The 21,606-nt window shown below is 40.8% G+C and overlaps 1 protein-coding gene across 1 annotated transcript in view; it reads right to left on the bottom strand.

The window, feature by feature from the left end:
* The window catches only part of LOC139177281 (zinc finger protein 549-like), a 36,115-nt gene that overhangs the window by 2,251 nt on the left and 12,258 nt on the right, over nucleotides 1–21,606 (bottom strand). The window contains exons 6-7 of the mRNA XM_070772151.1: nucleotides 11,066–11,192; nucleotides 8,767–8,861 (exon numbers count right to left, since the gene is read on the bottom strand). Of these exons, the coding sequence (XP_070628252.1) occupies nucleotides 8,779–8,861; nucleotides 11,066–11,192 (210 nt within the window). The 3' untranslated portion in view covers nucleotides 8,767–8,778. The remainder of the gene's footprint in view (nucleotides 1–8,766; nucleotides 8,862–11,065; nucleotides 11,193–21,606) is intronic.

Raw genomic sequence — 21,606 nt, forward strand, 5'->3', positions numbered from 1 at the left:
GGACAAACTGGTTGATGTTCTAAGTCTCTCAATATTGTGGAGGAGGGAGGTAAGGTGTTTGAAACTCTTTTTTCTGTTTTGTTAAATAAGTGTTTGTTAGCTTAATACTAGGAATCACAATATACAATTCAAACTAGAAGAAAGAAAATTTGGACTGTAAATAAGTAATCAGTCAAAATTTTAAAAAATGACCACCTAAAGAACAGTGAGTCAAAGAAATTTGCATAATAAAAGAATATAGTTAAAGTAAAATACATTAACATTAAGTGAATATACGAGAGATGTTCAAATTAGCTGTCACTATGCTATCCGGTCCCATCACTTCATGGGAAATAGATGGGGAAACAGTGGAAACAGTGTCAGACTTTATTTTTTTGGGCTCCAAAATCACTGCAGATGGTAACTGCAGCCATGAAATTAAAAGACGCTTACTCCTTGGAAGGAAAGTTATGACCAACCTAGATAACATATTCAAAAGCAGAGACATTACTTTGCCAACAAAGGTCCATCTAGTCAAGGCTATGGTTTTTTCAGTGGTCATGTATGGATGTGAGAATTGGACTGTGAAGAAAGCTGAGCGCCGAAGAATTGATGCTTTTGAACTGTGGTGTTGGAGAAGACTCTTGAGAGTCCCTTGGACTGCAAGGAGATCCAACCAGTCCATTCTGAAGGAGATCAGCCCTGGGATTTCTTTGGAAGGAATGATGCTAAAGCTGAAACTCCAGTACTTTGGCCACCTCATGCGAGGAGTTGACTCACTGGAAAAGACCCTGATGCTGGGAGGGATTGGGGGCAAGAGGAGAAGGGGACGACAGAGGATGAGATGGCTGGATGGCATCACTGACTCGATGGACGTGAGTCTGAGTGAACTCCGGGAGTTGGTGATGGACAGGGAGGCCTGGCATGCTGCGATTCATGGGGTCGCAAAGACTCGGACATGACTGAGCGATTGATCTGATCTGATCTGATGCTTCCCGGGTGGCTTGGATGGTAAAGAATCTGCCTGCAATGCAGGAGACCCAGGTTCAATCCCTGGATTGGGAAGTCCCCTTGGAAAAGGGAATGGCTATCCACTCCAGTAATCTTGCCTGGAGAATTCCATGGACAAAGGAGCCTGTTGGGCTATAGCCCATGGGATTGCAAAGAGTCAGACACAACTGAGCGAATCTCACTCACTCATCTGGGCTTTACAAATTAGCAGTCAGTGACCTTTATTGAGACCAAAATACCTTATATGAGGAATTTAATTTTCATTCAGAGCAGATCAGATCAGATCAGTCATTCAGTCGTGTCCGACTCTGCGACCCCATGAATCGCAGCATGCCAGGCCTCCCTGTCCATCACCAACTCCCAGAGTTCACTCAGACTCACGTCCATCAAGTCAGTGATGCCATCCAGCCATCTCATTCTCTGTCATCCCCTTCTCCTCTTGCCCCCAATCCCTCCCAGCATCAGGGTCTTTTCCAGTGAGTCAACTCCTCGCATGAGGTGGCCAAAGTACTGGAGTTTCAGCTTTAGCATCATTCCTTCCAAAGAAATCCCGGGGCTGATCTCCTTCAGAATGGACTGGCTGGATCTCCCTGCAGTCCAAGGGACTCTCAAGAGTCTTCTCCAACACCACAGTTCATAAGCATCAATTCTTCGGCGCTCAGCCTTCTTCACAGTCCAACTCTTAGATCCATACATGACCACAGGAAAAACCATAGCCTTGACTAGACGAACCTTTGTTGGCAAAGTAATGTCTCTGCTTTTGAATATGCTATCTAGGTTGGTCATAACTTTCCTAGCACAACTAATTCCATGCCATCCTCAGTCACCACCAGTGGAAAGGAGCCAGACATTGAGCAGGGATGTCCTAGGTTTGGCTGGTGGGGTGCCAAGATCTTATATTGAAGGTCATGAGGGTCACGACCAAGGCCTAAAGCCAGCTGAGATGTCCATGGGAAACTGTAGTACATATGCTTTTATTCAGAAAATCACTAGGTCAGCAGCATTCTCTGGTGGGGGAGATGGGGGTTGGAAAAGGTGTATGATCATAATTACAAAAATATCTGTCCTTTTAAAAACATGTTCATATATCAAGCATACATACATGTACAGATGCTGTGTCCTTTAACCTACAAAGCAGTCTGGAGAGGTGAATCTGCCCAGTTTACAGAGAAGGAGATCAAGGCCCAGAGATCCTTGTGTTGCCTTTGGTAATATTTGGTAAGTGGCTGGGAATGTGCCCCATGGAGCTGCAGTTCTGCCCAACACCCACACGATCTCCTTCCCAGTATCATCTAATCTGGGCTGAGCCAGGGTCCCTCTGTGTCAGAGAAATGAGGCCATAGAAAAATGAACTGCCTGAGTAACCCTCATGGAGACAGGGAAGAATCTCACCTTTTCCAAGCCCCAGAAACGGCAGCCTTTGGCTCCAGCAGATTACTGTGTACTGATCAAAAAATATAAACACAAGAACAGGACATGCCCTGCAATCCCATGTATGCAGTGGCTTTTTCAGAGATGAGAAAAATCATCCCCTGGGGCTTACCCCCTTATCCCAATCATCCATACATCCTGTTAGCTCTGCTTCCTAACATGACCCCGGTCATAGTCTACCCTCCAGCTTAACACTAGAGTCCTGGGTCAGTCCACTGTCAACACACTCCTGGATTATATGGCAGCTTCGCCACATCCCCTGTCTCAGTTCTTGACTCTACCGAGTACATTCCTCACACATTAGTAGTTGTTGTTGTTTAGTCACTTAGTCATGTCTGACTCTTATATGAACCCGTGGACTGTAGCCTGCCAGGCTCTTCTATCCATGGGACTTCCACGTCAAGAATACTTGAGTCGATTGCCATTTCCTTCTCCAGGGGATCTTTCCAACCCAGGGATGGAACCTGTGTCTCCTGCATTGGCAGGCGGATTCTTTACTGCTGAGCCACCAGGGAAGCCCCTCACACTAGTTAGAGGGGGATTTAAAGACAAATCAGATTGTGTCTTTGTCCTAGTGAAACCCTCCCACAACCTCCGTAAGCAATTAGGATAAAATCTACACTTTACACTTTGCCTTCAAAACTCTGTGCATCAATCTCTGCCTCCTACTCTAGCCTCATTGGCCCAGCCCTTGCAGCCTCAAGATCTTGGCCCATGCTATTTTCTTTCACAGGAATACTATTCCCTATCTTTTGGACCCAGCTTCAGTGCCTACTAAGAAGTCTGCATGAAACCATTCTTTAGTGTCTGCTTTCCTTATTGCACTTTACAATTTATTGACCCATGTTTACAGACAAGGATGCTAAGGCCTGGGGAGAAGAGACTTGTCCAAGTCTGGTGATGAGAATAACTTGGAAGTGCTAGCAGAGCAATCTATACACAGTATCCAGGCTCTTAGCCACCAGCAACTAGACTGCTCTTTCCTCTGTACATCTTCCTCCAAGACCCCAGTTTTGAGCCTACTCTTCTTTATGCCCTTGGAGGCCCTGGACAGGTTTCTATTGTAGCAGCAGAGTAGTTTTACAGTACCTGTTTTCATGTGTGTTTCCAATGCTATACAGTGAGTTTTCCTCTTGCTCAAGAGCCCAGTCTTAGTCACCCATGTGTATTTACTCCCATGTGATGTGTCAAGGACACAGTGTGTGGTAATGTGGATGAAAGATGACTCATGACTCTTGCTCATCATACCAGCAAGAACACACCAGAGTCCTTTGAAGACAGATGTGAAGACTGAATGAGAGAACTGAATAATGGAGGAACCAACTCCAGGATATCCTTCCTCTGATGGGCTGTACATCATTCCTGCTGAGGAAAATGGAGTCTCATGCTTTTGTGGGGGCCCTGTTACAGCATTCTTGCCTTGAGAACCCCATGAACAGTATGAAAAGGCAAAAAGATAGGACATTGAAAGATGATCTCCCCAGGTTGGTAGATACCCAATATGCTGCAGGAGATCAGTGGAGAAATAACTCTAGAAAGAATGAAGAGATGGAGGCAAAGCAAAAACAACACCCAGTTGTGGATGTGACTGGTGATGAACATAAAGTCCAATGCTGTAAAGAGCAATATTGCATAGGAACCTGGAATGTTACGTCCATGAATCAAGGCAAACTGGAAGTGGTCAAACAGGAGATGGCAAGAGTGAACATAGGCATTTTAAGAATCAGTGAACTGGCCTCCTGGCTGCGCAGTAAAGAGAGCAAATTCCCTGAGACTAATGGCCTATATCTTTGAGCCCTCTGCAAGACCCAGCACAAGACAAGGCAGTCTAAAGCAAATATTTGTTAAATGGAGTACATCATGAGAAACGCTGGGCTGGATGAAGCACAAGCTGGAATCAAGACTGCCAGGAGAAATATCAATAACCTCAGATATGCAGATGACACCACCCTTATGGCAGAAAGTGAAGAGGAACTAAAAAGCCTCTTGATGAAAGTGAAAGAGGAGAGTGAAAAAGTTGGATTAAAGCTCAACAGAGTGAAAAACATTCATGGCATCTGGTCCCATCACTTCATGGGAAATAGATGGGGAAACAGTGGAAACAGTGGCTGACTTTATTTTGGGGAGCTCCAAAATCACTGCAGATGGTGACTGCAGCCATGAAATTAAAAGACGCTTACTCCTTGGAAGGAAAGTTATGACCAACCTAGATAGCATATTCAAAAGCAGAGACATTATTTTGCCAACAAAGGTCCGTCTAGTCAAGGCTATGGTTTCTCCAGTGGTCATGTATGGATGCGAGAGTTGGACTGTGAAGAAAGCTGAGCACCGAAGAATTGATGCTTTTGAACTGTGGTGTTGGAGAAGACTCTTGAGAGTCCCTTGGACTACAAGGAGATCCAACCAGTCCATTCTGAAGGAGATCAGCCCTGGGATTTCTTTGGAAGGAATGATGCTGAAGCTGAAACTCTAGTACTTTGGCCACCTCATGAGAAGAGTTGACTCATTGGAAAAGACTGATGCTGGGAGGGATTGGGGGCAGGAGGAAAAGGGGACGACAGAGGATGAGATGGCTGGATGGCATCACCGACTCGACGGACGTGAGTTTGGGTGAACTCCGGGAGATGGTGATGGACAGGGAGGCCTGGCGTGCTGCGATTCATGGGGTCGCAAAGAGTCAGACACGACTGAACTGAACTGAACTGATAATAGTTAATTTAATGACTGCAGTACCCTATTTATAGATGTTCAGGGTATTTTCAGTCCTTTGGTATTACAAATGGTGCCATGATGAATAGACATTTTATATGTATACATATATACATCCATAGAATTAGCTGTAAGAATCACATGTGTAACTTTGCCAAAATTTCCCTCCATAGGTGTACCATTTTGCACTTACCATTCATATATGAGTTTATGTTTCACCACAACCTCACTCAGAAGTGTATATTATTAAAAATTTTCAAGTTTTTGAAAATTTGATAGGTTAGAAATGTTATCTCACTGTGGTTTTGATTTATATTTCTCTTACGGTGAGTGACGTTGAGCATCTTTTCATATGTTTAAGGGTCATTTTTGTCTTTTTCTGTGAGTTGTCTGTTTATATGCTTGGTTTTTTTCTGTTGGGTTATTCACCTTTCCTCAATTTCTACAAGCTTATTAAATTAAAGAGGTTAGACCTTTGTGAATGAAAAAAAAAAAGAATCAGTGAACTAAGATGGACTGGAATGCGTGAATTTAACTCAGATAACCATTATATCTACTACTGTGGGCAGGAGTCCCTTAGAAGATATGGAGTAGCCATCACAGTCAACAAAAGAGTCCAAAATGTAGCACTTGGATGCAATCTAAAAACAACAGAATGATCTCTGTTTCTAAGGCAAACAATTTAATATCACCAGTAATGCTGAAGAAGCTGAAGTTGAATGGTTCTATGAAGACCTAAAAGACCTTCTAGAACTAACACCCAAAAAATATGTCCTTTTCCTTATACAGGACTGGAATGCAAAAGTAGGAAGTCAAGAAATACCTGGAGTAACAGGCAAATTTGGCCTTGGAGTACAGAATGAAACAGGGCAAAGGTTAATAGAATTTTGCCAAGGGAATGCACTGGTCATAGCAAACACCCTCTTCCAACAACACAAGAGAAAACTCTACACATGGACATCACCAGATGGTCAACACTGAAATCAGATTGATTATATTCTTTGCAGCCAAAGATAGAGAAGCTCTATACAGTCAGCAAAAGCAAGACTAGGAGCTGACTGTGGCTCAGATCATGAACTCCTTATTGCCAAATTCAGACTGAAATTGAACAAAGTAGGGAAAACCACTAGACCATTCAGGTATGACCTAAATCAAATCCGTTATGATTATACAGTGGAAGTGACAAGTAGATTCAAGATCTGATAGAGTGCCTGAAGAACTATGGACAGAAGTTCATGACATTGTACAGGTTGCAGGGATCAAGACCATGCCCAAGAAAAAGAAATGTAAAAAGGCAAAATGGTTGTCTGAGGAGGCCTTACAAATACCTATGAAAAGAAGAGAAGTTAAAGGCAAAGAAGAAAAGGAAAGATATACCCATTTGAATGCAGAGTTCCAAAGAATAGCAAGGAGAGATAAGAAAGCCTTCCTCGGTGATCAGTGCACAGAAATAGAGGAAAACAATAGAATGGGAAAGACTAGAGATCTCTTCAAGAAAATTAGAGATACCAAGGGAACTTTTCATGCAAAGATGGGCAAAATAAAGGACAGAAATGGTATGGACCTAACAGAAGCAGAAGACATTAAGAAGAGGTGGCAAGAATACACAGAAAAACTATACAAAAAAGATCTTCATGACCCAGATGGTGTGATCATGATGGTGTGATCACACACCTAGAGCCAGACATCCTGGAATGCGAAGTCAAGTGGGCCTTAGGAAGCATCACTAATAACAAAGCTAGTGGACGTGATAGAATTCCAGTTGAGCGATTTCAAATCCTGAAAGATGATGCTGTGAAAGTGCTGCACTCAATATGCCAGCACATTTGGAAAACTCAGACGTGGCCACAGGACTGGAAAAGGTCAGTTTTCATTCCAATCCCAAAGGAAGGCAATGCCAAAGAATGCTCAAACTACTGCACAATTGCACTCATCTCACATGCTAGTAAAGTAAGGCTTAAAATTCTCTAAGCCAGGCTTCAACAGTAAGTGAACCATGAAATTCCAAATGTTCAAGCTGGATTTAGAAAAGACAGATTAACCTGAGATCAAATTGCCAACGTCTGCTGGATCATCAAAAAAGCAAGAGAGTTTCAGAAAAATATCTATTTCTGCTTTATTGACTATGCCAAAGTTTTCGACTGTGTGGATCACCACAAACTGTGGAATATTCTGAAAGAGGTGGAAATACCAGACCACCTGACTTGCCTTCTGAGAAATCTGTATGCAGGTCAAGAAGCAATAGGTAGAACTGAATGTGGAACAACAGACTGTTCCAAATTGGGAAAGGAGAGTGTCAAGGCTGTATACTGTCACCCTGCTTATTTAACTTATATGCAGAGTACATCATGAGAAATTTTGGGCTGGAAGAAGCACAAGCTGGAATCAAGATTGCCGGGAGAAATATCAATAACCTCAGATAGGCAGATGACACCACCCTTATGGCAGAAAGTGAAGAGGAACTAAAAAGCCTCTTGATGAAAGTGAAAGAGGAGAGGGAAAAAGTTGGCTTAAAGCTCAACATTCAGAAAATGAAGATCATGGCATCTGGTCCCATCACTTCATGGGAAATAGATGGGGAAACAGTGGAAACAGTGTTAGACTTTATTTTCCTGGGCTCCAAAATCACTGTGGATGGTGATTGCAGCCATGAAATTAAAAGACTCTTACTCCTTGGAAGGAAAGTTATGGTCAACCTAGATAGCATATTCAAAAGCAGAGACATTACTTTTTCAACAAAGGTCTGTCTAGTCAAGGCTACAGTTTTTCCAGTGGTCATGTATGGATGTGAAAATTCGACTGTGAAGAAAGCTGAGCGCCAAAGAATTGATGCTTTTGAACTGTGGTGTTGGAGAAGACTCTTGAGAGTCCCTTGGACTGCAAGGAGATCCAACCAGTCCATTCTACAGGAAATCAGTCCTGGGTGTTCATTGGAAGGACTGATGCTAAAGCTGAAACTCCAATACTTTGACCACCTCATGCAAAGAGTTGACTCATTGGAAAAGACCCTGATGCTGGGAGGGATTGGGGGCAGGAGGAGAAGGGGATAACAGAGGATGAGATGGCTGGATGGCATCACCAACTCGATAGACATGAATTTGAGTGAACTCCAGGAGTTGGTGATGGACAGGGAGGCCTGGCATGCTGCGATTCATGGGGTTGCAAAGAGTCAGACATGACTTAGCGACTAAACTGAACTGAACATAGTCAAAGGCTTTGGCATAGTCAATAAAGCAGAAACAGATGTTTTTCTGGAACTGTCTTGCTTTTTCAATAATCCAACGGATGTTGGCAATTTGATCTATGGTTCCTCTGCCTTTTCTAAATCCAGCTTGAACATCTGGACGTTTATGGTTCATGTACTGTTGAAGCCTGGCTTGGAGAATTTTGAGCATTACTTTACTAGCGTGTGAGATGAGTGCAACTGTGTGGTAGTTTGAGCATTCTTTGGCATTGCCTTTCTTTGGGATTGGAATGAAAATACAACCTAGTCCTCCTCAAGTAATAAGAGTGTAATAATAAGTGTGTAACAGGTCACAGGACTCCATGGCCACCAGGCCCCCAGGCAGGTCACAATAAGAGGCTTCCCAGTGACCCTCTATTGACCCCCTCACCTGCTGACCATTGGTCACTCACCTGAACAGGAACTTAGGAGAAGCCTCTCTTCACCACGCATAGATTTTGCTCATTCTCCAGCAGATGGGTCAGTTCTGGTTTGGGAACAGGATACCCTGATCATGGAAAAACAGGACAGCAGTGTTCGAGTAAATGTACAAAACTGTTAGTCTCTCAGTTGTGTCCAACTCTTTGTGAGCCCATGGACTGTAGCCTGCCAGGTTCCTCTGTCTATGGAATTCTCCAGGCCAGAATACTGGAATAGGTTGCCATTCCCTTCTCCAGTGGAAAGGTACAAATGGTCCTCTCTATTCAGTATGATATTCAAGGATGAGAGCTTGGAATGAGCTTGCTCCCACACATGTAAAGAAACTGCTGACCTGGAAACCAAGAGTACAAACACCATCCTTGGACCAAAATGCTGCAGAGGGTAGTGATAGCTATCTACCTAACACCCATTCCCCTTGATCTCCATCCCACAGGAGCCAATTCAAGGGGCCCCTTCGCTTTACACACAGCCATAGGACCCCAGGAAGGTGACACCTTTTTCTTGGGAGTTATTTTCTCATTAACCTAAGTCAGTGTTCCAACCTCTCTGGGTATCAGAACCAATTGGGGATGCCTGGTTTTGATCATTAACCAAATGGAACCAAATCTCTGGGGAAGAAGCCTGGATGTGAATGTTTAAAAGCTCTCCAAGTGATTCAGGTACCTAGGGAGAACTGTAAAGCACTGTATAAGTCAACTGATGCCTGACTGTCTGACTGCTTTCAGTTTTATTTGGAAAATGTTGAAAGTTTTGCTATTCGGAAGTTATGATTTGTGATGGTGTAAAGTGAGGCAAAGGGACTCCGTATAAACCAGAAGACATTTGCATCAACAGTCTCAGGGCAGAAATTAATCCTTATACTATGAATCTCACAAAAAGCATGTTGAGTGAAAGACCCTGGACACAAAGCAATGCACACTGTGTGATTCCACTTATGTAATGATCCAGAACAGGTCAATCCAACATCTTGGTGTGGAGGTCAGCAATGCCAAGTCTGACCCTAAAGAGTAGTGTCTTTGGTGGGAAACCAACTGAGAGACAGTGGGGAAAACCTGCTTTGGGGTGAAAAATACTCCACAACTTGATCTAGGTGGAAGTCATATGAGTGAGTATACAGAAAAATATATTAATACAATTGAGTTAGACACTGGAGATGATACATTTTCTTGAATATAATTATACCTCAAGTAAATAAACATATTCAAGTAATAATGCATGCTAAAAACTGTTACAGTTGTCTTTGGGTAGCAGCTTCCTGGAGGGGAGGAAATTGGGTTCAGAGTGAGCAAAAGGTACTATGAGAATTAAGTTAGTGGGGTAGAGAGCATCTTTTCAGGGACAGGGCCTGACAAGTGTTGTGAATGCTCCGGGAGAATTAGTTGTGTCCACTATTAACAACAGCTTTTGTTGAAAAATTGACCCATATTTTGTTTATGTCAATTGACTTCTTCAGAAGGGGAATCTTGTATCACGTGTAAATGGCAAAACTAGTCTTTTTCATGAATAGGTAGCATCAAAATGTAACAATGAAAACAAAATAATGTTATGAGTTCCATAACTTTTGTGTCCTGCCAGGAATTTTGAGTCGGGGGTTACTCCTTGTGTTAAAAGGAAAATTAGCCACAGTTAGAGGAGGCATCAAAGACTTCGCACTCAGAGATATTGTATAACATCTCTTATATGTGGAATCTAAAAAGAAATGATACAAATGAACTTACTTACAAAACAGAAGGAGACTCACAGTCTTAGAAAATGAACTTATGGTTGCCGTGGGGAAGGGATAGTTAGGGAGTTTGGGAAAGTCATGTACCTACTGCTATATTCAAAATGGATAACCAACAAGGACCTATTGTATAGCACATGGAACTCTACTCAATGTTATGTGCAGGCGTGGCTTGCCTGACTTGTGGACTCTTTGGAAATAGCCCCTTATCTCCAGCCCCTGCTTACTGAGTTATGGGGACACCTAACCCAACAAAGCTTGACCATTCAGTTTTGTTCCATTGAGAATCTGGAATAAGGGCCTCAGAGTGAGGCCAGCCTGGGCTAGGTATTGGAGTGAGGATGGGCTTGGTTTAGTCCTTTGTGGTGCCTGGCTAGACAAAAGGAGACCAGGAAAGAGGAGGTAGAACAGAAATGCAGCAGGAGTTATGGGTAGGAGGGAGGGAGGGTGGACTTCAGAGGCCTTGTCTACCAGTCAGGACTGAAGTGAGAGGGTAAAATGGGGAAAGAGGCTGTGGGTTCCAAACACAGGAGGGAGGTGGGCCTTACCCAGTGAGACCAGGAGTCCACAAGTCTCCAGCATCACCTCCCAAAACAGGGTCCTCTGTGCCAGATCCAATTGCCCCCACTCCTCCCAAGTGAAGGTCATGGCCAAATACTTGAAGAGCATCAGTATCTGGAAAGTCAAACACAGACAGCCACATTGACTTTGAAACTTTGGGATGAGATTAGAACCTATTTCTCGGTCACTGCTAAAGTTGCAGAGAGACTCAAGACTTTAAACACCAAGCACACTAGTGAGCCAAGCTCTGCGCTGTGTTCAACGTGGAGGCAGAAGCTGCCTTTGGACGTAATGCAGATGCGTCAGAGAGAAAAGCCGTCCATGGGGGGAAGATGTTGGAGAACGACACAAGTTTCAGGCAAGTCCATAGGACTATAGGGGCAGACAGCAAATGCTCTGGCATGTCAGAGCATGGGAAAATAAGATAAAAATTCCAGCAGTAACGGTGGCAGCAGCTGAGCCTCACTGGTCCTCACTGTGTGTCAGCACCATGCTGACGGCTTCACGTGCTGTGTTAAAGTATCTAAGGTCCCAGGTCTGGACCCAGATTCCTAGGTTTTAAGTCCAGCCTCTAGAAACAAAAGTTTGCCGATACATGATCTTGGGGAAAGAACTTCATTTCTTTGAGCCTCAACTTACCCATAAATATAGTAATAGTTCCCACTTCACAAGGCTGTTGTGAGAATTAAAGAAAAAATATTGCAAATGTAAACACTGGAGTGAATGGCTTATGTAAGGACTCAATATGTGTGTTTGTGTGTGTGTTGAAGAGTATGGAAGTTTCTTTCTTCTTTTTTTTGTAATTAGTAATAATTATACTTCTTAGAACCATATCAGACTTACAGAAAAAGTCAGCAGATAACAGAAAATTCCCATATTTACCACCTCCCTCCCCAGTTTCCCCTATTATTGACATCTTACATTAGTTGGAACATTTGTTACAATTAATGAACCAATGTTGATATATTATTACTAACTAAAGTCCATAGTTCATTCTATCTTAGTATTTATCTAATGTCATTTTTCTGTTCTAGAACCCCATCCAAGACACCACACTGCATTAGTATCTCAGGCTCCTCTTGGTTGTGACAATTTCTCAGAAACTATGCTTGTTTTAGATGATCTTGAGAGTTTTGAGGAGTATTGGTCAGGTATGTTTTACGATGCCTCTCTACTGGAACTTAATTGTTTTTCTCATGATTGTGGGATTATTCTCATGGCCTTATGGATGGAGGGCGAAGATCGCAGAAGGATGCAAACTATCAACATGATTTATGACTGCCTGTTGAACTTGACTGATTACTTGGCTGAAGCAGTGTTTGTCAGGGTTCTCCACTGTAGTTACTGTTTTCCCTACTGTCCATACTGTACTCTCTAGGGAAGTTATATTCCCTCTCCTTTAGTGTGGAATATCTACCAAGATTTTTGAAATTCTTCAGCACTCAAGATTTGTCTTTTATTCCCCATTTATTAACTTATTCAATAATCTATTTATATAAATATATTAATATACCTTTGTACTTTGAGGTATAATTGTATGTATATTGTTGTTCATTGTTGTTTAGTTGCTAAATCATGTCCAACTCTTAGGAACCCCATGGACTGCAGCATGACAGGCTTCTCTGTCCTTCACTATCTCCTGGAGTTTGCTCAAACTTATGTCCATTAAGGCAGTGATGCCATCCAACCATCTCATACTCTGTCACCCCCTGCTCCTCCTGCTCTCAATCTTTCCCAGCATTGGGGTCTTTTCCAATGAATGGGCTCTTCAGATCAGGTGGCCAAAGTACTGGAGCTTCAGCATCAGTCCTTCCAATGAATATTCAGGGTTGATTTCCTTTAGAATTGACTAGTTTGATCTCCTTGCAGTCCAAGGGACTCTTAACAGTTTTCTCCAACACTGCAGTTTGAAAGCATCAATTCTTTGGCACTCAGCCTTCTTTACAGTCCAATTCTCAAATCCATGTATGACTACTGGAAAAACAATAGCTTTGACTATATGGGCCTTTGTCAGCAAGGTGATGCCTCTGCTTTTTATATACACTGTCTAGGTTTGTCATAGCTTTTCTTCCAAGGAGCAAGTGTCTTTAATTTAATGGCTGCAGTCACTGTCCACAGTGATTTTGGAGCCCAAGAAAATAAAGTCTGTCACTGTTTCCACTTTTCCCCCATCTATTTGCCATGAAGTGGTGGGACCAGATGCCATAATTTTAGGCTTTTGAATGTTGAGTTTTAAGCCAGATTTTTCACTCTCCTCTTTCACCCTCATCAAGAGGCTCTTTAGTTCCTCTTTGCTTTCTACCATTAGAGTGGTATCATATGCATATGTGAGGTTGTTGATATTTCTCCTGACAGTCTTGATTTTAGCCTGTGATTCATCCAGCCCAGCATTCCACATGATGTATTCTGCATATAAGTTAATAAGCATAGTGACAATATGCAGCCTTGACATACTCCCTTCCCAATTTAAAACCGGACTGAACCAGTCCATTGTTCCATGTCCGGTTCTAACTTTTGCTTCTTGACCTGCATACAGGTTTCTCAGGAGGCAGGTCAGGTGGTCTGGTAGTCCCATCTCTTTAAGAATTTTCTATAGTTTATTGTGATCTACACTGTCACAACAAACTGAATAAAGCAGAATTAAATGCTTTTCTGGAATTCTCTTGCTTTTTCTAAGATCCAACAGATGTTGGCAATTCGATCTCTGGTTCGTCTGCCTTTGCTAAATCCAGATTGTACATCTGGAAGTTCTTGGTTCATGTACTTCTGAAGCTTAGCTTGAAGGATTTTGAGCATTATCTTGCCAGCATGTGAGATAAGCACAAGTGTACAGTAGTCTGAACATTCTTTGGTATTTCCCTTCTTTGGGATTGGAATGAAAACTGACCTCTTCCAGTCCTGGGGCCACTGCTGAGTTTTCCAAGTTTGCTGACATATTGAGTGCAGCACTTTAACAGCATTATCTTTTATGATTTGAAATAGCTCAGCTGGAATTCCATCACCTCCACTAGCTTTGTTATTAGTGATGCTTCCTAAGGCCCACTTGACTTCACACTCCAGGATGTCTGGTTCTAGATGAGTGACCACACCATTGTGGTTATCCAGGTCATTAAGAAAGGCAAAGGAGAAAGAGAAAGATATACCCAACTGAATGCAGAGTTCCTGAGAACAGCAAGGAGAGATAAGAAAGCCTTCTTAAGTGAAAAATGCAAAGAAATAGAGGAAAATTTGATAAAATTATATATATATATATAATTGCTCAGATTGTTCCCTCTCTAGCTAATGGGAGCTCTTTCAGTTGGTTTCCTGTGTCTCTTTGATATGCTCCCATAATTATGGAGGTTTTTGGAGTACTTCCTTACTTTCTGGCACTACTAGGAGCTCCATGCATCTTGCCCCAGTCCTAGATTCAGCCATTTCTCCAAGAAGCCTTGATTCATTTTATTAGAGAATTGTATTAGAATCAAGATCTGGCTACTAGGTGTTCTAATTGTTACTGGGATGTCATTGCTTAGGCGCTCTCAGCTAACAAAACAACGAAATATGTGTACATACTAATCTGTATCTGTATACACCATCTATATCTATATTAAATTAAACACGAGTTCTTACTGATGTCTCCACTGTAATCCACTACCACACAGATCATGGATCATCCTAATCTCCTTCCTTTGTTCATCTGTAAATTCCTGCTTAAACAGTGACACTCCTGGCTCCTACCATTCAGCACCCATTTACTTAATAGCTCAATTCCAGTACATATATATATAGCAGTATTGGAAATGTTAACCTGTACTCCTGTGGGAACAACTCTATCATCTGAAGTGCGTATTTGCAGTTCATTTTGTCTTTACTCTTATAATCTCACTCATATCCACACTTACTTAGGTCAGCACCTTTCCCCCATTTCCTCCCATGAGGTTGTGTCATAATTCATAACATGGATTCTCTGATTGCACTCTGTATTATTTTCTGAGATCCCTCAATCTGCTAAATTGTTATTTTAGTTTGCACACATTAAGGTTTACTCTTTGTGCTGTACAGTTCTACAGGTTTTGACAAATATATGACAGTATAACAGAGAATAGATTCATAGCTATAAAAATCCCCTGTGCTTTATATATTCATCCCTCCCACCTTCCCCTCAACTCCCAGCAATCACTGACCTTACTGTATCTATAGTTCTGTCTTTTACCAAATGTCACAGAATTAGAATCATAAAGTTGTCTTTTCAGAACAGCTTCTTCCACTTAGCAACCTGCATATAGGAAAATATTACATGGGCTTCCCTGGAGACCCAGGTTCAATCCCTGGGTCCAGAAGATTATCTGGAGAAAGAAATGGCAAACCAATCCAGTATTCCTTCCTGGAAAATCCATGGATGGAGGAACCTGGTGGGCTGCAGTCCATGGGGTCACAATTTTACAAAAAGAACAGAATTTAATGAGTCCCCATGTACGCATCACTCAGTTTCAACATTTATCCTAATTTTGGCTACCCTTGTTTCATCTGTCATCTCCATTTTCACCCTGGTTGGAGCAGTTTAAGGAAAATTGTATGCATCTCTATAAGTAAGAACATTTAAAAATACAACCACAATACCATTATTATACCTAAAAAATAAAAAAGATTCCTAATAAATACTCAGTCCATACTTAAAATTGCCTGATTATATCAAGGATGGGAATATATGGTCAATTTGTTCAGTTCATCATCCAAACAAGTCCAAAAATTACATTTAATCATTATGCCTCTTAAATCTCTCTCAGGGAAAGAACACAAATCTTGTCATCATAAGAGACAATAGATGTTATTTAGAGTAAAAGTGTAGCAAAACAAGCTGAATTTTGTTTTGTTTTGTCCTGGTGTTGCATTATTAGTGCATCATATTCACTCAACACTACAATCTGTGCAGAAAATATGCAAATAGCTTGGCTTACAGAAGCCATGCTCAAAGTGTGGTCCTGAGCCAAAAGCATCAGCATAACACAGGAACTTGTTTGAAATGTAATTTCTTGGTTCCCACCCCAGGCCTATTGAAGCAGAAACTTTGGTGATGGAGCTCAGCAATCTCTGTGTTAGCAAGCTCTCCAGGTGGTTCTTTAAAAAATAGTAATAAGCTTCAGGTGTACAGCATTATAACCCAATATCTGTACAAACTGCAAAGTGATCACCACCACAAGTCCAGTTGCCATTAATGACCATACAGCTGACTCTCTTTAATCATTTTGCCCATTTCACATCCCCATTCCCCTGTGCTAACTACTAATCTTATTTCTGCATTTGACTTTTATTTTGTTCATTTGCTTGTTTTTAGAGTCCACATACAAGTGAAATCATACAGTGATCTGATAAAGGGTTAACATCCAAAATATGTAAAGAATTCATACATGTCAACAACAGGAAAACAAACAACCCAATTAAAACATGGGCAGAGGATCTGAATATTCTTCTAAAAAGGACAAACAGATGGCCGACAGGCACATGAAAAGATGTACATCACTAATTATAAGGAAAACGTAAATTAAAAGCACAAGACATCATCTTACACTGTCGCTGCTGCTGCTGCTAAGTTGCTTCAGTCGTGTCCGACTCTGTGCAACCCCATAGACGGCAGCCCACCAGGCTCCCCCGTCCCTGGGATTCTCTAGGCAAGAACACTGAAGTGGGTTTCCATTTCCTTTTCCAATGCATGAAAGTGAAAAGTGAAAGTGAAGTCACTCAGTCATGTCCGACTCTTAGCGACCCCATGGACTGTAGCCTACCAGGCTCCTCCGTCCATGGGATTTTCCAGGCAAGAGTACTGGAGTAGGGTGCCATTGCCTTCTCCACTTACACTGTTAGAATGGCTATTATTGAAAAGACAAGAAATAACAAATGTTAAAGAGGATGTGGAGAAAGGGAAATCCTTGTACACTGCTAGTGAGCCACTATGTAGCCACTATGGAAAACAGAAAAGGTTGTGGCCATGAGCTGTGAGCTATGCTGGGATTTGTGACCTCCAGAGGAGAGGATTTTGACCCCAGGCCAGAGACAAGGCTTGATCCTTGTGTAGCAAACTTTGTGTAGCAAAGTTTTATTAAAGTATAAAAGAGATAGAGAAAGCTTCTGATACAGACATCAGAAGGGGGCAGAAAAGATATCCCTTTGCTAGTTTTTAGCAAGACATTATATACCTGTTAGCAAGTTGCTAATCACATAAAAGAAATGCCTCAAGACTGAGAGAGTTGCACCACGCCCCTCTCCCACAACATGCATTTTGAGATAGAATGGCACAAGCAGAGTCATCTCCAGCCATAAAACAACTGACGTGAATCTTGCGTGAATCTTGAAGAAAGACAGATTTCCAAGCAAATACATAGTTTCATTAACATAACTTAAGAAAACATTTTGCTGAGCCATTATCAGCTCAAGGTTTACGAAAAAGGTTAGTCTTAGGCAGAACCGATCTGAAGAAAGGCAGATTCCAAAGCAAATACATAATTTCATTAACATAGCTTAAGAAAAAGATTTCTGTAAGAAAAACACATTGGTTTGTTGAGCCAGTAGCCCCTCAAGGTTAAGCTCAGGCAGAATCACGTGTTGTCATGACAACACAGAATTAAAAGAAGCCTCCTTTAATTTTGTAGAGAGAAGAAAAAAAAAAAATCAGCCACTTGCAGTTTATTTCCTCATGCCGCTTGGGGACCTTTGGCCTTCCTACCTGACTGTTAATCCTCTCAATAGTATGTGGATTCCCCTTAAAAACAAAGGTACCATATAACCCAGCTGTTCCACTTTTGGGTATTTATGTGAAAAAAAACAAAAACACTAATTTGAAAAGATAAATGCACCCATATGTTCATGGCAGCATTATGGACAATAGCCAAGCCATGAAAACAACCTAAGTGTTCATCAATGGGTGAATGGATAAAGAATATAATGGAATACTACTCAGCCATAAAAAGAATCTGATCCTGTCATTTGCAACAACATGAATGGTATTATTATGCTAAGTGAAAAAAAACAGACAAATACCTCCATGTCTGCTGTGCCTTGATAACTCATTTAAAAAAAAAAAAAATACCAAATTCCATTGTATGTATGTACTGCAGTTTTGTTTGTTCATTTTGCATGTGTGCATTATTATTGTTGTTATTTTAGTTCAGTCACATACAGAATGGCATCTTATTTGCTTTTGGCTTGGGGAAATTATGACTAAAGCCACAATAAACATTCACATGCAAGTTTTTGTGTGGACTTAAGTTTTCAACTCAGTACAGTAAATACATAGCGTGACTGCTGGGTTGTATGGCAAGACTATTGCAACATTTTAAGAAATTGCAAACTGTCTTGAAAAGTGGCTGCATCAGTCTGCTTGGGCTACCATATCAAAATACCGCAGACTGAGTGGCTTAAAGAACAAAAATTTATTTTCTCACAGCCCTGGGGGCTAGAAATTCAAGATCAGGATGTCAGAAAATTCAGTTTCTGTAAGCACTCTCTTCCTGGCTTCAGATGGCCACCTTCTTACCCTGTGCTCACATGGCCTTCCTCTGTGTGAGCACAGAAGGAGGGAGAGAGAGAGAGATGTGGTGTCTCTTCCTCATCTAATGTGGACACCAGTCCTATGGGAATAGTGCTCTACTCTTCTATCTTCACTTAACTTTAATTATTTAGCTCCTTAAAGGCCCTATCTCCAAATACAGTCACATTGGGAGTTGGGGCTTCAACATATGAGTTGGGGAACCCATAAAATTGGCTATACCATTTTGCATTCCCAGTAGCAATGAATGAGAGTCCCTGTTGCTCTATGTACTTGCCAAACTTTGGTATTATCAGGTTTAAACCATGTATTCAGTCTAAAAGATGTGTGTGGGTACCTTATTAATATTTAGTTTGCAATTCCCTACTGACATATGATGCGCATCTTTTTATATGCTTGTTTGCTCTATCTATACCTTCTTTGTTCAGATCTTTGGCCCATTTTTCAACTGTGTTGTTTTCTTATAGTTGAGTTTAAATGTTCCTTACCTCACATAGTTTGAACCTCTGTTGCTAGTAAAATCCAGAGTAAGGATTATTTATATCTTCTCAGAGATTTGCCTCCATTATCATTATGTAATACCCCTCTAAAGAAAATTCCCTTGTTCTGAAGTCTGATTTAATACAGCAACTCCTGCTTTCTTTTGATTAGTGATAGCATGGTATATCTTTATCCCTTAACTTTTTATCTATCAGGGTCTTTATATTTACAGTGTGTTTTTTATAGATAGTATACAACTGGATCTTGTTTTTTTTAATCCAATCTTCAGTTTCTGAGTCTATAGTTGGTGTATTTAGGACATTCACATTTAATTATTGATATAGCTTGATTAAAAACATGTTTATAACTGTTTTGTTTGTTGTACTTTCTTTTTTATTTCCTCTTTCTTCTTTGATTTTAACTGAGCATTTTATATCATTCTATTTTCTCTCCTCTCTTAACATGTTGATGATATTTCTTTAAAAAAATTTTAGTGATTTCCTCAGAGTTTACAATATATATTTCCTTCTAATCTAAATCCATTCTTAAATTACACTATATTAGTTCATGGGTAGTGCAGGTACCTTGTAACAGAGTATTCTCAAATCCTCTATCTAATCCCTTATGACACTTCTAACATTTTCCCACTTACCTATGTGTTATAAATACCCAATACATTTTAAAAATTATTTTGAACAAAGTTATTAATGTGTTTTTTCTTTCTTAGACATTTCACTCCAGTCATTTCTTATATGCACAGTTTCCAGTGTAATTCTTATCCTATTCTTTTTTTTTTTTTCAGTTCTAACAGAATTTTAGTAATTTTTTGACTGAAAAATTTCACAAAGAACTAGAATTTATAAACAACTGCAGGAACAAGACATAATGAATTACAATAAACAGAAGTGAAATAATAATAGGTGCATTTGAAAAGAGGCAAAGAAATCTCTGGGAAAGAAAATATCATTACTCAGTCAGTCAGTTCAATTCAGTCGCTCAGTCATGTCCGACTCTTTGCGACCCCATGAATCGCAGCACGCCAGGCCTCCCTGTCCATCACCAACTCCCGGAGTTCACTCAGACTCACGTCCATCGAGTCAGTGATGCCATCCAGCCATCTCATCCTCTGTCGTCCCCTTCTCCCCCTGCCCCCAATCCCTCCCAGCATCAGAGTCTTTTCCAATGAGTCAACTCTTCGTATGAGGTGGCCAAAATACTGGAGTTTCAGCTTTAGCATTATTCCTTCCAAAGAAACCCCAGGGCTGATCTCCTTCAGAATGGACTGGTTGGATCTCCTTGCAGTCCAAGGGACTCTCAAGAGTCTTCTCCAACACCACAGTTCAAAGCATCAATTCTTTGGCGCTCAGCCTTCTTCACAGTCCAACTCTCACATCCATACATGACCACTGGAAAAACCATAGCCTTGACTAGACGGACCTTTGTTGACAAAGTAATGTCTCTGCTTTTGAATATGCTATCTAGGTTGGTCATAACTTTTCTTCAAAGGAGTAAGCTTCTTTTAATTTCATGGCTGCAGTCACAATCTGCAGTGATTTGGGAGCCCCCAAAAATCAAGTCTGACACTGTTTCCACTGTTTCCCCATCTATTTCTCATGAAGTTACTGAGATGCAATAAACTGAATAAGTAGAAAAATGCCTAAGTTGGAAATAAGTAGATGAGTAAATTGGAAGATAGTAGAGGATGATTCCCCAAATGTAGGACAGATGAAGTTAAAATAAGAAAGGAACATTACAGAGACACAAAAAATCAGATTGAAAATATGTGACATGTGACTGTTGGGAGTGCTAGAAAAAGAGAATGGAAGTTGTTAGTTGACGTTTGAAAAATGATTCCCATGAATTATTTAGAATTGAAGGAAGACACAAATCTTCTATTTGAAAGTGAATGCCCAGTGTTGACCAGGAAAGATAGAAAGGTTGAGGGATGGATAGTTGGATGGATGGTTGAGTAGAAATAAGGAGATACATACATACATATGTAGATAAGCACAGAAACACAAAAAATGTATTGAGACTATAATGTTGAAGCTGCAGAATATATAAGAAGTAAATATTAAAAGAAATTCGATGAAGAAGACAATACCTGATTTATTTTTTAAATGCTTAGGAGCTGACATCTTCTTCAATAAGTGAAATCACCACACAATGAAAAAAGAATTCAAAATGCTCAAGGAAATTAACTGGAAAAAATATTCTTTTTCAAAGTGATGTGAATTGATTTAAGAGTAGAGGCAAGTAAATACTCAACCTCAAAGCTTAGCCCCAAAACTACCTGAATTTAAAAACTACTGACAAAAACACCAAAAACAGAGAGTGAACTCAATGTAAAGAAACAATACAGAAACCAATGTGGTAAGTGTAATGCACTGTTGAGTAGAATAATTAATAATAAGGAATTTTTTAAGTTTCAAAAGAAAGTATTAAAATTCCAGATAATAGTTACAAGGATAAAAGGGCAGTGTTCACTTGTTATTGAAATATGCTAACATCCTTTTGAAACTG

This window comes from Bos indicus, chromosome 18, assembly GCF_029378745.1.
Source record: "Bos indicus isolate NIAB-ARS_2022 breed Sahiwal x Tharparkar chromosome 18, NIAB-ARS_B.indTharparkar_mat_pri_1.0, whole genome shotgun sequence".
Classification (NCBI taxonomy): Eukaryota; Metazoa; Chordata; class Mammalia; order Artiodactyla; family Bovidae; genus Bos; species Bos indicus.